General features: G+C 49.5%; 1 protein-coding gene across 11 annotated transcripts in view; it reads right to left on the bottom strand.

Moving 5' to 3' along the window:
• Positions 1 to 2,442: 2,442 nt before the first annotated feature.
• FRMD4A (FERM domain containing 4A) overlaps positions 2,443 to 15,584 on the bottom strand; it is a 369,788-nt gene continuing 356,646 nt past the window's right edge. For 10 of the 11 annotated variants that reach the window (XM_077179219.1, XM_077179217.1, XM_077179215.1 and 7 more), the window contains 3 exons: positions 13,059 to 13,918; positions 10,335 to 10,431; positions 2,443 to 6,164 (listed from right to left, as the gene is read on the bottom strand). In XM_077179219.1, the coding sequence (XP_077035334.1) occupies positions 6,062 to 6,164; positions 10,335 to 10,431; positions 13,059 to 13,918 (1,060 nt within the window). In that variant the 3' untranslated portion in view covers positions 2,443 to 6,061. Of the gene's footprint in view, positions 6,165 to 8,530; positions 8,603 to 10,334; positions 10,432 to 13,058; positions 13,919 to 15,584 lie in introns of all 11 variants that reach the window. The other variant, XM_077179220.1, reaches the window with a different exon arrangement.

The raw sequence follows: 15,584 nt of genomic DNA, 5'->3' as shown, positions 1-15,584 counted from the left end.
TCCCTGAAATACAGCTTGAGTGAATCCCATGATGGAAGAACTTTATCCCCTTGCAATCCCTGGAATGGTGCTGTGTGGGGAACTGAGGAGCTGGGAACTACTTTCTCACGGCACATCAGGCTAAGAATTTCCAGCTGTCCAGCACGTGAGAGCCAGCTCTGGTCCTCAGGGGACAGGGGCCAGGGGGACACTGTTCCAGCAGCTGCTTTTCATCATGGCTTGGAGGCTCTTTGCAGCTGCATGGCCCCAAATTGCAGCTACCAGACCGTGATCAAATAGTTAATAATGCCTCTTAGCCAAAAAAATCCCAACCCTCAGTCACTGCAGGGAGGAGTGGGTGTGGTGCAGCTGTCACACTGCTTGACAGTTTGGGGTTTTTTGTGGGGAGGGTATGTTTCAGTTTAGCAATTTACTTTTCCCTCTAGGCTTTTCCAGATGTTTATTTCTGATAATTCCTGCGTTAGGCGGAAATAACTCTGCTGAATCCTAGGACTTGCAGCCTTAGGATGAAGTCATGAGTTCACCATGGTGGTGTCTGGAGTGGTTTTGGGACTTCAGTGCCCCTGGTCATTTGTTGCAGTCCCTGACCCTTCCCCAGGCCTGGCTGGGGAAGGGCCTGTGCAAGGTGAACTCTAAAACTATTGGTACCTGCCTGATACTGGTGTTATTGTGCCAAATGAAGACAGAATGGGTCATCAGAGAATGACATGGCCCCTTACCTGGAGCCCCTTAGACCCAGGATGCTGCAGAACACCACATTACTTGGATTTTATTATGGCATTTAGGTGGGAAAGGAGACAAAAAGCCCAAAGCTGAGTTTTCCCAAGCTGTGAGACCATTCACCCAGGGAATTTCCTAAGATTGTTGAGTGGTTGGTGGTTTTTCTGACAGAGCAGAACAGAAACTGCTGTGATATCAAATGGCCAAGCATTTGCATGGGTATTTATTTTCTCTATGAAGCACCTTATGATGGTTTTGCTGTGGAATTTTTATTTTTATTGAATAAATGACCTTTTTTCTTGTAACTTCTTTTTGTCCTCCACAGGGATGCAATCAGATTATTATAATTTTTTAACAGTTACAAAATTCAAGCACTTGAACTCATTTGTTATTCCATTATATTATTTTTAACACTTTTTTTTGTTGTTGTTGCTTGAAGCTGAGCAATGCCTTAAATTCCCTATTTGCTGTTTGTGTTGCTGGGAAGGTTCTTAGGGTAGGTGTGTGTGAGATGAGTTTAATGGAGGAACTGGGTTCTTCAGCTGGCTGCCATAACATCACCACCATCACTCCAGTCTTGCCCAAAGGATGAACCTGACTGGGGTGTAAGTGGCTTCACTTCTCAGGGGGAGGAGAGTGCTCTGACTCCTGCCCCCAGGGATGAGAACACAGCGTGGTGCCTCCCCAGAGGGCTGGTGCAGGGTGGGCAGTGCTGCTGTCAGACCTGGAGCAGCCCTGCCCTGGAAGCTGAGGTGCTGAAGAGTGAGTGCAGCACTGCTGGAGTCACTGCCAAGAAATCTGAGCCAAGATCCCAGAGAGCAGGGGGTGTCTGAAAACCTTTGCTGTGGCTGTTTGGTCATCCCAGACCCTCCTGGGGATTTACTGCAGGCAAAGGTGATGAACTTCATCATCATCATCAATAACATGCCTTGTTCCTGGGTGATGGTCACAGGGGCTTGCCTGGCTCTGGGCTGCTGCTCCCAGTGGGATGTGGGGGGCATTGGGTGCATGATACAGGAGGTGCTGGGAGGGGAAGAGGCTCCCTGGACAGTGGGAATAAATGGAAGGAGCCGGAAGCACTGGCAAGTGTGGGTGGCCCCATGTGAGACTCTGTGGCTGTTGGAAGCTGCCTGTGGTTTTGAGGGGTGCTGGGTGGCCAGAGGGGCCACAGAGGGGACACCAGTGATGTCAGTGATGTCCCCAACCCTGTGCAGGGGTCACTGCTGCCCTACTGAGCCAGAGCAGCCTCTTGGAGTGGGCTCCCTGGGGAAGTCACTTCCTTGGAGCATGGGGAATGTGCTGGTGCTGCAGCCAGTCCCACAGCTGCTGGCATTGCTGGAACAGCCTTGCAGCCACTTGGCATCCAATCCACGTAGGTGAGCATTAATTTTAGTTATTTCCAGTTGTGTTTTGGAAGTAAATATTATTTGTGACTTTGCTTCCCACACTGGTGGGACATCAGTCACAGTCCTGCTCCTCCTGAGCCCCTGGCCCAGTGCTTGGGAGAACATGGCAAGGAGGCAGCTTGGATCAGCTGGGTGCTGAATCCTGAGGCATCTCTCAGGATGGGCTTGTCTGGGGCAATGCCAGCGTGTCCTGCAGTCAGCCAAGGAGCAGGTCCCTCATGGACACCCTGGCCAGCTGTGCACACATCTGGAGCAGCATCTCTAGCAGGGCTAAGGATTGCCTGGGCTCTGCCCTCCCAAAGAGACCATGGCAAGGTTTCATTTTGAAAATGCTTTAATAAGGAAGTGTTGACAACACTGTTTTGCAAAATGTAAAGGTAACTATACAAATTCTTAATACAAAAAGAATAAATTAAAAGCAGATTTTTTTTTAATTCTGCAACTTTTTCTACAACATACATATTTTTTTCCTTGATTACAGTTGAACAGAATCCAGTAAAATCATTTTCCATGCTCTAAAGTCAATTTCAGGAGAGACCTAATTTTTTTCTTTTTTTTTTTCTTTTTTTTAAACTAGAGAGTCCATTTTACACAACTTGTAATAAAACTATTGACATTAATATATATGTAAAACTTTACATCTAGTTAACTAAGCAGTAACTGGTCATCTGATAGCACCTGAATGGGGATTGGCTATGCCTGAAACTAAAACTAATACAGAGTGAAAACAAATTGGACTGATTCAACATTTTCAACACTCGACTGCATATAATATCATTTAAAAATAAACCCTGCCTCCCAGCACAGCCCCTGCAGGGGCTGTCCCCTGGCTCCTGCCCACACAGAGGGAGTGTCAGACACAGAGACTGAACGTGGTTGTGGCTTTATGGCAGATGGAGCCTTGAAAAATAAAAAAGTAAAGGAGGGGTTAAGTTGGTAGTCAAGTGCTTGTCTATAATAGCTATGTATATGCCCCTCTGTGTTATACTTAAATATGTTAATCTCATATGATTAACATTTTATGTACATTTGTGTTTAATTGAATTGAGCTAAACAGTAAAACCTGTTTTACTTAATCTGTCTTTACTACCAGACTGGCTGCTCACATGTGCCTTGATTGCAAACCAGAAAAGCAGAACACAAAGCAAAACTCAATCCGTTTCTAGAAAGCTTCTTCTTCCACTCCAGCCTGTTTGCAATTCAGGCTAAATATTTTTATTTCTCCCCCCTAATTTCAGGGCTGCCACCTTTTAACCTTTGCTGCAAAACTGCAGAGCTGGTCTTGGAGGAATTAATGTTTCTTCCTGTAGTGCCCAGAGGCCTCATAGTGCCGCTGTTGTTGAATTCTTTTTAATTAAAAGAAGGTACACAGAAAAAAAACCAAACCCAAACCACTTACCAGGGAAATTAAAAAGAAAACAGACAGTTGCTCAGAGCCCCTAAAAATCCTTGGGCTAAATTATTTGCTGTAGCTTAATTTGGTCCTTATTTAATCCTTTTACTTCAGCTACCAAATTTTATCAGTAAACGTCATTAATCAGTACTATCTCTTATCCAGCTAAAAATCCAATTAGGAGCTTGAAATAATTCCCATGTTAAAGACCCCAAAGCACAAAGAGATGGTGAAAACAGCATTTTGCTTGTCCAGATAAAGGCTGCAATTTCACCACTGGCTGTTCTTCCAGAACTGAAAGCAAGGCTTCAATTACTGTCACGGTGCACTGCATCATCACTGGGTGATGCTTCAGGGAGGCCCAGAAGCACAAGGTTTGTGTGGTCACCTTTGTAAACCCTTTGCCAGTGTTTTTGTGGGTTTTTCTCAGAGGGGTAATTCATTTACGCTTCATGTGTGAACATAAAAGAGTTTCCTTATCATAGCATTATGGAAGGGATTGTGTTGGAAGTGACATCATCCAGTTCCAACCCCTGCCATGGTGCAGGGACACCTTCCCCTGGACCAGGTTGCTCAGAGCCCCATCCAGCCTGGCCTCTTGCCCCATGCAATCCTGGCTCTGCCACAGGTTTCCCTGGACAAGTAACAGCCTTTCTGCCTGTCACTGCCTCATCTCTGCAAAGCCTCCTCCCCACCTCACCAGGGATGCAAAGCAGCAGTGCAGGGAACCAAAGCCAACACTTCTGGTGTGAGTTGCAGAAAGGAATTGGCATGAGCTGCTTGCATTAATGCTTAGAAACCCCATCGTTTTTCAAAGCCTAATTACACAGAACCCATTCTCTTTTAAAGCCTGGAATGCAGTTTTCCAGCAATCTTAATACCAAAAGGTGTGGCAGCCCCCCAAGTCGCGGTGTTTAATTTGAAACGTTTCGCTCTACTTTGTCTGGTAGACGCTGTTGTTATTCTTGGAACACACACACACACTCACACTCACACACACACACATACACACTCTCACACTTTTTTTTTCCTTTTTCCTTAAACTAAAGCTAACTTCAGTTTCTGCTTTTCACAAAGTAACCCCCTCCAGCCGTTTCTGTTAATGCCTTTCCCATAGGAAATCATCGTTTGCACGCACCAACGGGGGAAGGCCGGGCGCCGCCCCCATCGAGTGGCAATAAAAACAGCATAGCACCGCGGTGAAGACAAAGACGTGCCAGCTTCAACATCCACCTAGATTGTGCACTTGTTCCTTACTTACAAAAGTGTCTTTGAGGCCTTTGAAAGTTCCATGGCTTGACATGTATAAAGCATTGCTCTAAAGTATGTGTAAACTCGCAGCTCCTTCCAGGCCGCGCTCGTGCTGCTCCCGCTCGTCCGGCGCCTCGCTCGGTCGCTTCCCTTTCTCTCTCTCTCAAGGGGAAGATCTCCCTGTCTGCTGGCTGTCCAACCCTGCTCCAGGAGCCTTCCAGGGGCCAGAGCAGTTCTCCCACACGGCAGCACACGGGTGACGAGCCCTTTGCTACACTGGTGCTAACGAAGGGAAGAGGAGTGGAACCAATAGGTAAACGCAGCTTGGCCGCGTCAGCTCGATCGCGATGTGCTTTCCCTTGTGCAGAGATAGATCCCAATTTATTGGCTGTGTCTGCTTGTGGAAAGGTTTTTTTGGCAATTTTTATCTCTATCAAATCAACCAATACAATCCTAACCTCTCCATGTATTGGTGGGCACTCTGTGCCAGGCACAGAGATGCTGTGAGTGCAGTACTCGCCTCTGCTTCAGGTGATGCCTTTGTAAACCTTGTCTGTCCAGTTCAGGAGTGGCTCGCAGACAGCGATGCTGTGATGCCAGCCCAGACCTCGGGTGTGTCTGCAGCACAGGGGCTTCTTTTGCTTGTGTGTAGGTGGACTCCAAATGAAGAAGGAAATGCCATTTTGCAGGGGGTGGTCGTGTCTGCCATCGAGTTAAAGGGAGATGTTCTTGTAGCTAGAACTTGCTGAGCAACTCATCCTGCCAACAGTGGTGTGGAGATCTTTGGCAGTGCTGACCTGATTGTGAGACTGACACGTCTCTGAAGTGATGGGATTTACTGTTTCAGAACAGATGGCACTTTCAGGAATATGGTCTCCATTTCTCAGCCTCTGTCCTATTCCCACCCCCTTCAAACTAATACTGTTGGCTTCAGCTTGGAGGTCATGGAACTCTTGCTGCTGTTACGTGCTGTGGAACATCAATCTTTGATACAAGCCTTGGAAGGAAAGGAAACCCAGTTTTGAAACTGACTCTGCAGATGGCTGCTCCTCTCTGCCTGCTGCCCCGTGGCCATGGGAGGGATGGGCACCCTGTGGCAGTGGGATGTGCTGCTCTGCCAGGGTGTATGGCTCAGGGCTGGTGTCCCACAAATGTTGTCTGGAATTGCATCGTGAGAAAAGTGCTTAGAGTTGAAGCTGGTGCTGGGTGACAGTGCATCTGGGTAAGGCAAATGAGAGGCAGTGAGGTGATCTCAGAATGGCATTGATATGATTAACTTGAGGTCAGGGGTTCACACTAGAGTTCCAGGCTTGGCTTTTTCCTGCCCATACCACTGGACATCTGCTAATTCTGGATAGAGGGGAGAATCCAGGAAACAGCTATCATTGTAGTTCCTGCAGGAGAAAGGAAACTTTGTTAGGACAGTGAGTGCTCCTGGGCAGTTCAACCATGAGCACAAAACATTGTCTTATGGGTGGAGAGGAACACAGGGCATTCACAGACCCCACTGCACTCTGCCTGTGTCCTCTTCCCCCCTGCCCTGGGTACAGCAGCAGTGCTGTGCCTCTGCCCTGCCTGAGGCTCTGCCTGCTGTCCTGCTCAGCAGGAAGTTGGGATAGAGATTTTTCTATAGGATGCTCTCCAGGGAGCAACTCCTTAGAGCAGCTCACTCGGACATGGGCTGTACCACCCAGTGGGAACACTGAAGGAGGAGGGTGGTGGCACTTTCTGTAGCTCTTCTGCTCTGGGCAGAGCCTTGTGCATCACTGAGCAGTCCCAGAGTGATGTGGCTTTCCAGGCATGAACCAGGAGGGGACTAGTGAGAGCATGCCAGGTTTGATGTGGAAAGGACCATGTTCTGCTGCAGGGGCCTAGTCCTCATCTGGGGCTGTTTCCTGACAAATTTTTTGCTGCCTGGCTTTTTCTTTGCCTGTACTGAATAGGTGAGACAATTAATAAGAATTTTCTCTGCTATTTATGTTAAGAGCTCTACCCAGCATCAGCTCCTGGCTTAGACTGTGGAGCTCTTTCCCAGAGGAAAACAGGGCAAAATCTGGATCTTTTGAAAAGTGACTGCTTTTTTATCTGTGCAGTCACAGCCAGAATTGATGTCTCTCCCTCACACTTTGATTTGAACCAACTTCCAAACCAGAGACTGCTTTGAGGCCAAAGGCAGGAGATGCATATTTTTTCTGTTTACTGAGGGATTCTCACTCCTTCCTGCATTCCCTCCCCACCTCACAGCACTGATCTCACATCTGGTGCAGTTCCTGCTTCCTCTGCCCTGTTTTCCACCTGGTTTCCCTGGGATTGGTGTCTGAGAGGAACCTGAGCAAGGGCATCGACATTTGCATGTTAAAGAGCCTTTTGTTTCCCAGCTCAGTGCTGGAGTACAGAGGTTTATGGGATAACTCTAGAAAGCTGGGCTTGAAGTACTTGACAGATGCCAGCTGTGAATGGATGTAGATTCAAATGAGAGTGTCAGACAGCGATGGCAGTTTAATTAAAACAGAAATACTCTGAGGGTTTTTTTGTTCCCTCCACCCTTCCCCCTCTGTCTTCCCACAGGAATGGGGCCAGGGCTGCTCCTTGTTCCATAAAACCTCTCTGCTGGTGCTGCAAACAGCCTCATCTCTGTGGCAGGGAGGGAGGAGGAAGGTGTGATGGAGTTGTGGCTGGAGCGAGCCTGGGAGCTCTGACCAGGGCTGCTGAGCTCACCCTGGTGTGCCCAGCAGGCTGCTCCCAGACTGTCCCCACAGCTCTGCCCAGGCTGCTTTCAGCTCTCCTCAGCCACAGATTTGTTCCCTCCCCACTTTCTGTGCTCGTTCAGCCTCAGCAGGGACACAGAGCAGGCTGGCCCCGAGTCCCTTTAACAGGGAAAGGCAGGGACACAGAGCAGGCTGGCCCTGAGGGGAGGGCAGGGACACAGAGCAGGCTGGCCCTGAGTCCCTATAACAGGGAAAGGCAGGGACACAGAGCAGGCTGGCCCCATGTCCCTTTCACAGGGGAGAGCAGGGACACAGAGCAGGCTGGCCCCATGTCCCTATAACAGGGAAAGGCAGGGACACAGAGCAGGCTGGCCATGAGTCCCTATAACAGGGAAAGGCAGGGACACAGAGCAGGCTGGCCATGAGTCCCTATAACAGGGAAAGGCAGGGACACAGAGCAGACTGGCCATGAGTCCCTATAACAGGAAAGGCAGGGACACAGAGCAGGCTGGCCCCATGTCCCTATAACAGGGAAAGGCAGGGACACAGAGCAGGCTGGCCATGAGTCCCTATAACAGGAAAGGCAGGGACACAGAGCAGGCTGGCCCCATGTCCCTCTCACAGGGAAAGGCAGGGACACAGAGCAGGCTGGCCCCGAGTCCCTTTAACAGGGAGGGCAGGGACACAGAGCAGGCTGGCCCCATGTCCCTCTCTCAGGGGAGGGCAGGGACACAGAGCAGGCTGGGCCCATGTCCCTCTCACAGGGGAGAGCAGGGACACAGAGCAGGCTGGCCCCAAGTCCCTCTCACAGGGGAGGGCAGGGACACAGAGCAGGCTGGCCCCGAGTCCCTTTCACAGGGGACAGTGCCACAGGCAGAGGCTCTCTGGAAAAGCACAGAGGGTTGGAATGCTCCCCAGCCCTGCAGGGAGCCTGGCTGGCACACAAAGGGGCACAGAGCTGAAGGGCAGCTCCAGCAGGAGGCCGGACACTGCACTGTGCTCACCGACTGTGGGGCAGGAGGAGGAAAGAACAAAACGTTCCCTTACTATACCTCTATTCATCAGTACTTTGGTGGGTTGGAGACTGAGACTCATCCATAGTGGGTGAGTTGTCTGTTGCTTCTCTGAACAAAGGAGAGCAAAAAAGGAGGAAAGAGGAGAGAGGAAATGTTAAAGAAAAGAAGTGACACAGACATTGTTATGAGCTTATTAATCCAGTGGGGAAACAAGTTGGTGAATCATCTTTAGGAAAAGTTAGTGACACAAAAACAGGCTGGGGAGAACTGTCAATCTGGGAGGGCACAGCCACTCCTGCAGTGGAGGAATCTGTTGTGCATCTAATGGCAGACTGGATCCACTCCTGTATTTATACACATACACTTGGGTGCTATGCTCAGGTACAAAACAAGTGTTGAGTTGTCTCTAGTTCTTTTTGCACTAGTTGTTGGTGCAGGGCCTAAGCTATAAATCCAGATAGCTTTGCTTTCACCAGCTGAGAATTTAGCTTAAAAGTATTTTTGCTGTGAGATGCAAGGTGCAGGACAGCTTGAATGGAAAAATAAGAAAAGCTGGGATTATCCAAACAGATGTCTCAGCTGGCTGCTCACCAGTTTTAATTCTGATGATCACTGAGTTATTTAGAAGAATTAGAATTGGGATGGAGACTGAGACTAAGATTTGAATTTAGTCTCAAAACCTAAATAGTGGAAATTACAGTGTATGGTAAAGGCAGGTACCATTTTGCCTATCTTGCTATCCCATGACTTTTAGTGAAATGGGACCAAGAACATTTTTCTGTTCTAAAGCTGAAAGCACATTCAAAGACCATATGAGACTGGATGTCAAATGTGTGAATTTAAAATCCAGGTAAGCCTAAGGGGTTGTGGCTATGGCTCTCCTCAGCTCCAATTTAAAGTGCAGTCACAAACAGTGCTGGAGTAAAACCAGAGGTCAAACCTGGTCATAGGTGACATGGGTAATTAAAGAGCAGGAGATTTTCCAGTGGCTGCACAGTGAAATGTTTTCAAAGTTAGTTCCAACTCATGACTCAGGGTATCAGCTCTGTTTTCCTATTCAAAGCACTGGGGTATTTTGAGGACTGTAGTGTCAGATCTAGCTGATCTCGCCAAAATCTCATCCCACTGGATGTGCTGAGTTAGATGGGATCTGGAAATGACCTTTATTTCACATGGCAGGACAGAATTGCTGGACAGAGAGTGCTAGAGAATACCCATGGGAGCTTGCAAAAGGCTGTTTATTTACTCCTGGAACTCCCTGCCTTGTAAAGAGGTGCCAAAGAACCCAATTACTGTATTTACAATCATAATGGCTATGGGTGTGTAATGCTTTCCTCACACTCTGGTGAAGCACCTTCATGTCAGTGGTAGCTACAAAAAGATGCCCCTAAAAGTCATGCAGACACATTGCTGGGGAAAACTGAGCAGAAAAATGAGGTTTTTGCACACGCAGGTATGGCAGGCACCAACCTTGCCTTTCGAACAAGGTCTTGGTGTGGACAGCCAGTGTGATGGCTGCTAAAAAAGAAACATCAGCTATTTCAGCATAGGAAGAAGACTGGAGGAAGGAGACAGTCCAAGCAGGAGGAACCTGCAGGGCTCCTTTCCTTGTGGATCTGACACTGCTTGGAGCAGTGCTGGGTGTGGATGACTCAGCCATGTCTTGCTCAGCCTAAACCAGAGCTCCATCACCATGAGAGCACAAGTGGGGGACTGGAAATGCTCCATGTGGATGTAGGCTATGGAGCACATGGGAAACATTCCCCACAGTGTGTGGGGAGCTTTTTCCCACTGGCACTGAGGTAGGTGGATTCTCTGAGCTGCCCCCACAGACACTCACCCAGTCTGCCAGGTGAGGATGTGGTGGGGGCTGCCCGGCGGCGTGGCTGCGAGCTCGCTCGATGGCGTGGAACTCCTCTGGCTGTGAGGTAAGGCAGCTGGAAAACAACCAAGGGTGGAGAAAAACGACTGGTGAGGGGAGAACACAAAGGTCAGGGTGCTTCAGAAGCATCAGCTGGTCAGACCAGCAGGAACATGTCTGGCTGTGAGCAAACACAGCCTGGGACAGGCCTCGCCCCGTTCCTGGGTGACTGTGCCCGAACACGGCACGGGAGCACAGCCTGTGTGTGCTGACACCACTGCACGTCACGGGCTGGATCTGCCCTCAGCTCTGCAGGAACACTCAGTCTCCAGCTCAGCACAGCCACCCAGGCTCTCCTGATCCTGGCCTGGCACACACCACATTCTCCCAGTAACTTGGTTACTGCTGCTTGGAGTCCATAATCCTGAAGTGGAGGAGCTCAGCCTGCCCGGCTCAGCCTCCTGTTTCCAGGGGTGGGGGGAGATGCTCTGTATCCCCAGGAGCCAGGACTGGCAGTGGTGAGAGCCTGGACAAGTACACTGCTGTGAAGATTTCAAAAGCTACAACTCCCTTTCACTGTGGGTTTGTAAAAAATGCCTGCCTTTGTTGACAGTCCTATTAGGGACCAAAGGAAGGCTCAGCATGAAGCAAAGACAGAAGCAAGCTGGACTATAAATGGGCAGTGGCTCTTGGGGAAATTTCCCTGGTGAGGGTCCAGCAAATAAAACCACCTCACTAATCTTTCTTCCTCCTCAAGTCTATACAGTGACCTCTGAATTTAACACATGTCTAGAATGTAATACATGACTAGAAGTCTCATCCTCTTTGAAGGACAGTGTGCAGCCCAACTGACCTATCTGCTGAAATGATGGAGGCTTCTGCCTGGCACCCCTCTCTCTGCTGTTAAATTCTTTAGCTGCTGCCAAATGACACCTAAAGGGCAAAGCAAATTTTAATCTGCTTCTGGAGCTGACAGCTCCTGAGGTCAGTATCCTCCCATAGCTGTGATTGGGAACAGACTCTGAATGCAAAACCAATCTATGCTGCCAACTGTGATTACTGAACATTCCTGGGCTGCACAGGTATCACATTCAGGTTTAAAACCCAGCTGAGTTAAGGAATGGACTGCCTGACAGTGATCTTTATGTGCTCTCACCCCAATCCACCATTTTCCTGAACTGGTACCATTTCCAAGGCTAACCAAAAGCTTTCCAGTGTTCAAGAATTTTCTTTTGCTGCATGGAACAGAAATGCCCATCAACCAAAGGGAGGAAGAGAGATTTTCATAGTGAGACACAGGATGGTTCTAGCAGCTACTCAGTTGTGTCTTGGTACACCCCTGGTACTCCTATGAGTGTTGGCATCACACATCAACCAGCCCCTTCTTGGGGAGCTGCTGGTGGCCCACGAGGAGCCTCTGACTCCACACTGGAGTTGGCAGCGAGTGCAGGGCCCCCCTGGTGCCAGGGTAGGGCTCACCATGGACTGGACACCACGCTGGGATGGCAGAAGGCCAGCAGCCAGCATGGGTGGACAATGCACTGCTCTGCCTGGGAGGCAGTGGCAAGTGCAGCTGGGGCAATGGTGTCACCCATGCTGAGGCTGAGGCATGTGGCTCAGGTTTTTAGCAAGTCCTTGATCTGTCCACACTGGCTGGACAAGGAGTGACTGATGGCTAGTAAATATTTAACCCTGGACTGTTTCACACACATGGCAGCCTTCCTTCCCAGTGTAATGAATTTGACTGTTTTCTTACCATTTAATATTAACAGCACAGAGGTGTACGTAACATATATGTTTAATATTAACAGCAACGCTCTGTACATAACACAGAGGCAAAATACTGCACAAACTGCAGCACTCTGAGTTTCAGGGTATTATCAGCAGAGTTATTGGAGCTGCATGGGAAAACTAAGTCTCAGCAGTGCACAAAGATGTCATTGCTCAAACATTTTCATGGGGGGTGGAGGGGCTGGGATGCCCCACTTAGCCTTTCTCATACTTTTGGTGTTTCACTGAGTACATATATGAGTACACTGAGAATATATGGATATTCTCCTAGTCTGTGCTGAACCCCTGCTTGCTTCATTGCTCCCCTTGCTGGGATTATGAATAGTGATGCTCCCATAGATTTGTCACCTTCAGCCTCTAGTGCCATCACCCAAAACCCAACTGCACTCTGAGGAAAGACCTGGCAATAACCAGGCTTTGGTCCCTCTCTGTCTTTTGAGCCCATCATTGCAAAGTGATGATTTCCATGGATGTTTCCAAACATTCCCATTGATGAACGTCTTGGGCAAGGCTTGCCCCTCAGTGTTACACCTCCAGGCTTGGTGAGCAGTGTGTGCAGGCCAAATCACAGAATTTCTAGGTTGGAAGAGGCCTTTAAGATCATCGAGTCCAACCCATGTTCTAACACCTCAGCTAGATCATGGCACCAAGTGCCACATCCAGTCTTTTTTTAAACACATCGAGGGATGGTGACTCCACCACCTTCCTGGGTAGATGATTCCAGTATTTGACCACTCTTTCTGTGAAAAACTTCCTCCCTAATTCTAGCCTGTATCTCCCTTGGCGCAGCTTGAGACTGTGATAACATGCTGTGTCCTGGTACTGCTCTCCAGCTGGGGTGTAACACCTGGCATTGACCCGGGCTGAATGAGGCTCCCATCCCTCCCGCCCCTGCCTGGGCCTGGCTCTCACCTGATGTTGCTTTACACATCTGAGGCATTCTCGTGACCCGGCTGTGTGCCACAAAGGTGCTTTGAGAAGATGTGCTGTACTGGGAGCTGCTGTCCGAGGAGGTGGAGCTGGTGTGCGAGAGGCGGCTGTGCTCCTTGTGGGAGGCCGTGGAGCGCTGGTACCAGAGCCGCAGCTCGTCCGACACCGCAGTCCTGCCCGAGCCCTTCTCGTGGCCCTCCCTGCCCAGAGATGGAGTCCTTATGATCTGGGAGCGGGATGGGGTGAGCCTGACAGAGTCCACTTCATCCCCGTGCCAGTTCTCCTTAAACATTCCCCCTGCCGTGTAGGAGTTGGAGGTTTTGAATTGTGCTTTCACGCTGTAGTGTCCCTCCTGGTCGTTCTCCAGGCTCCGCACCACCACGGGCGTGGAGCTGCCCTCGATGTACAGGGGATATTCTTTGATCCTGTACTGGGAGGAGGGCTGGCTCTGGCTGTGCAGGTAGACACGGTGGTGTCCCGTCCCGTTCCTCGCAGCCAGGTTGGGCATGCTCCCTGAATTGGAAGAGACCAGGTTTCCTGCTGATTTGTGCCTTTGCCTCTGCCGCTCTCTGGCTTTTGACGGGGAATCCTCTGCCAGGGTGGAGTAGTTGGGGTTCATCTGAGCAGGGTAGTAGTGCTCCGAGCTGGAATGGCTGGTGCAGGAAGAGCAGTCGTCCATGGGGTCAGAGCCATTACTGCTACGAGTCCTTGGGGTGTAGAAATCAGGGCTCCCTGTCTCATTTTCTGAGCCCAGGAGCTTTCCTTGTGACTCCAAACTGGAGCTCCGGTGTCTAAAGTGCTGAGCTAAGCTGTGCAGTCTGGTTGGGCTGATATCTACTGACCTGCAGGCACCAGGAAAAAAAGCAGGCTGTAAGTCAACAGGCTGAATCGTTCCCCATCCCTGTCCGTACACACAGACACCAAAGGAATTCAAGGGCATTGAAAACCTGAACCCTTCCAGCACTGCTTGGGGCTGCTGCCTGCAATGCAATCTGCTTCCCTGCTGCAGGGCTTGATTGATTAGGTCCTGTTCCTGTTCCTCTCCAGTTCCCTGGTGGTGACATTGAATCTGCAGCACCATGAGGGACATAAACCCCTGCCCAATCCAGTTCCTCTGCGGCATGCCAGCCTGGGAAAAGCCCAGTCTGAAGGGTAAAGCTGGGGAACCTCAAGCCTTGGCATCTCACAGACCACAAATGTGGTGAGATTCCCTTGCAAGCAGCCCATGAAAGTCCTGCATGGGCACAATCCACCTGATGAGAGACAGACAGACAGACAGACAGACTGCCCATACTTAGCCCTGAATGTTGTGATTTCTCCACCGGCCATTGAAAAAGTCACCCCTTGCCAAGCAGCTTGGTGCTACTGGGGCCTAACCATGGGTAATGCCCATCATTGGTGACAGCCCTTCAGGCAACCACCCCAAATCACAGTTTACAAGGCTTGATTCATGGCCAAGTCTGGGAGGTCTCTATTCACCCCAGCTGTTTGAAGAGCTCCACCCATCCATTCAAGGAGCAGAAACAGATCTACATGATGGATGGCTAAGGCCAGCGCATGCAGCTCATGAATGAGCTACAGACTGAGAAATGGTTGTTTCAAACACCCAAATGTCCCCTACTCAGTTAAGGCCACTTTTCAAGCCCTGTGCCAAGCTCATTTCTCATACAGCTTGGCTCCAGGGTTAACAGACATTGCACCATTGACAGGTACCCTCAGCCAAAAGTTTGTAACAAATTTAACCCAGAGCTTTAATGCCTTGTATTGTCTCTGCCCGAGGCTGATGTGTTGGCATAACTCTTGATTTATTCTGAGCTAAATGATGGTAGCACTTCCCCTTAGGGCAGGACACAGACCAGAACACAGCTCTGGATCAGTTCTGCTCCCTGCAGTGGCCACGGTGCTTGCCACAAAAGCAAAAGAGCAATGAAGCTGAACAGTTTGTAAAAATCCTGCTAAAGATCACAGTGAAATTTGGCCCCACACATCCAATCATGTCCCTTACACACTTCAGCTCTTTCCTCTGTCAACCCTGGGCTAAATTCCACTGCCACCTGGGTCCCTGGCTGGATTGCTCGTGATCTCCCCATAACATTACACTCCTGCAAACATTTCATCCATGAGGGAAAATTAACACTATTCAACATTTTGTATCAGACAGGAAGAAACATGTTCTCTCCAGCTGGATCCATGGAGGAATTTACTGCAGAACTTAAGCAGTAGCACCAAATGCATTTTAAAAGTGGCCTGTAGAACCTATAAACAGTCTGAGATGAAAGGTCCCAGCAAAGAAAAGCTTGATCACTTCAGGGAAGGGATGAGGGGCAGAATCGTGTTTATCTGAAGGGATTTCAGGATGTCAGTTCAGGAGAGATTCTCAACTGGCACAAGCACATGAGCCTCTTATGTGAACAGGACTGGTTTGTGTCCTTTCCTGAACTGGGAATTAGTCCATACCCTGAGGGAAGGATAAAGCAAGACCAATTTATTTCGGGGTAAGCAAGGTGA

This window comes from Agelaius phoeniceus, chromosome 5, assembly GCF_051311805.1.
Source record: "Agelaius phoeniceus isolate bAgePho1 chromosome 5, bAgePho1.hap1, whole genome shotgun sequence".
Taxonomy (NCBI): Eukaryota; Metazoa; Chordata; class Aves; order Passeriformes; family Icteridae; genus Agelaius; species Agelaius phoeniceus.
This window is presented reverse-complemented; position numbering and strand designations above follow the sequence as displayed.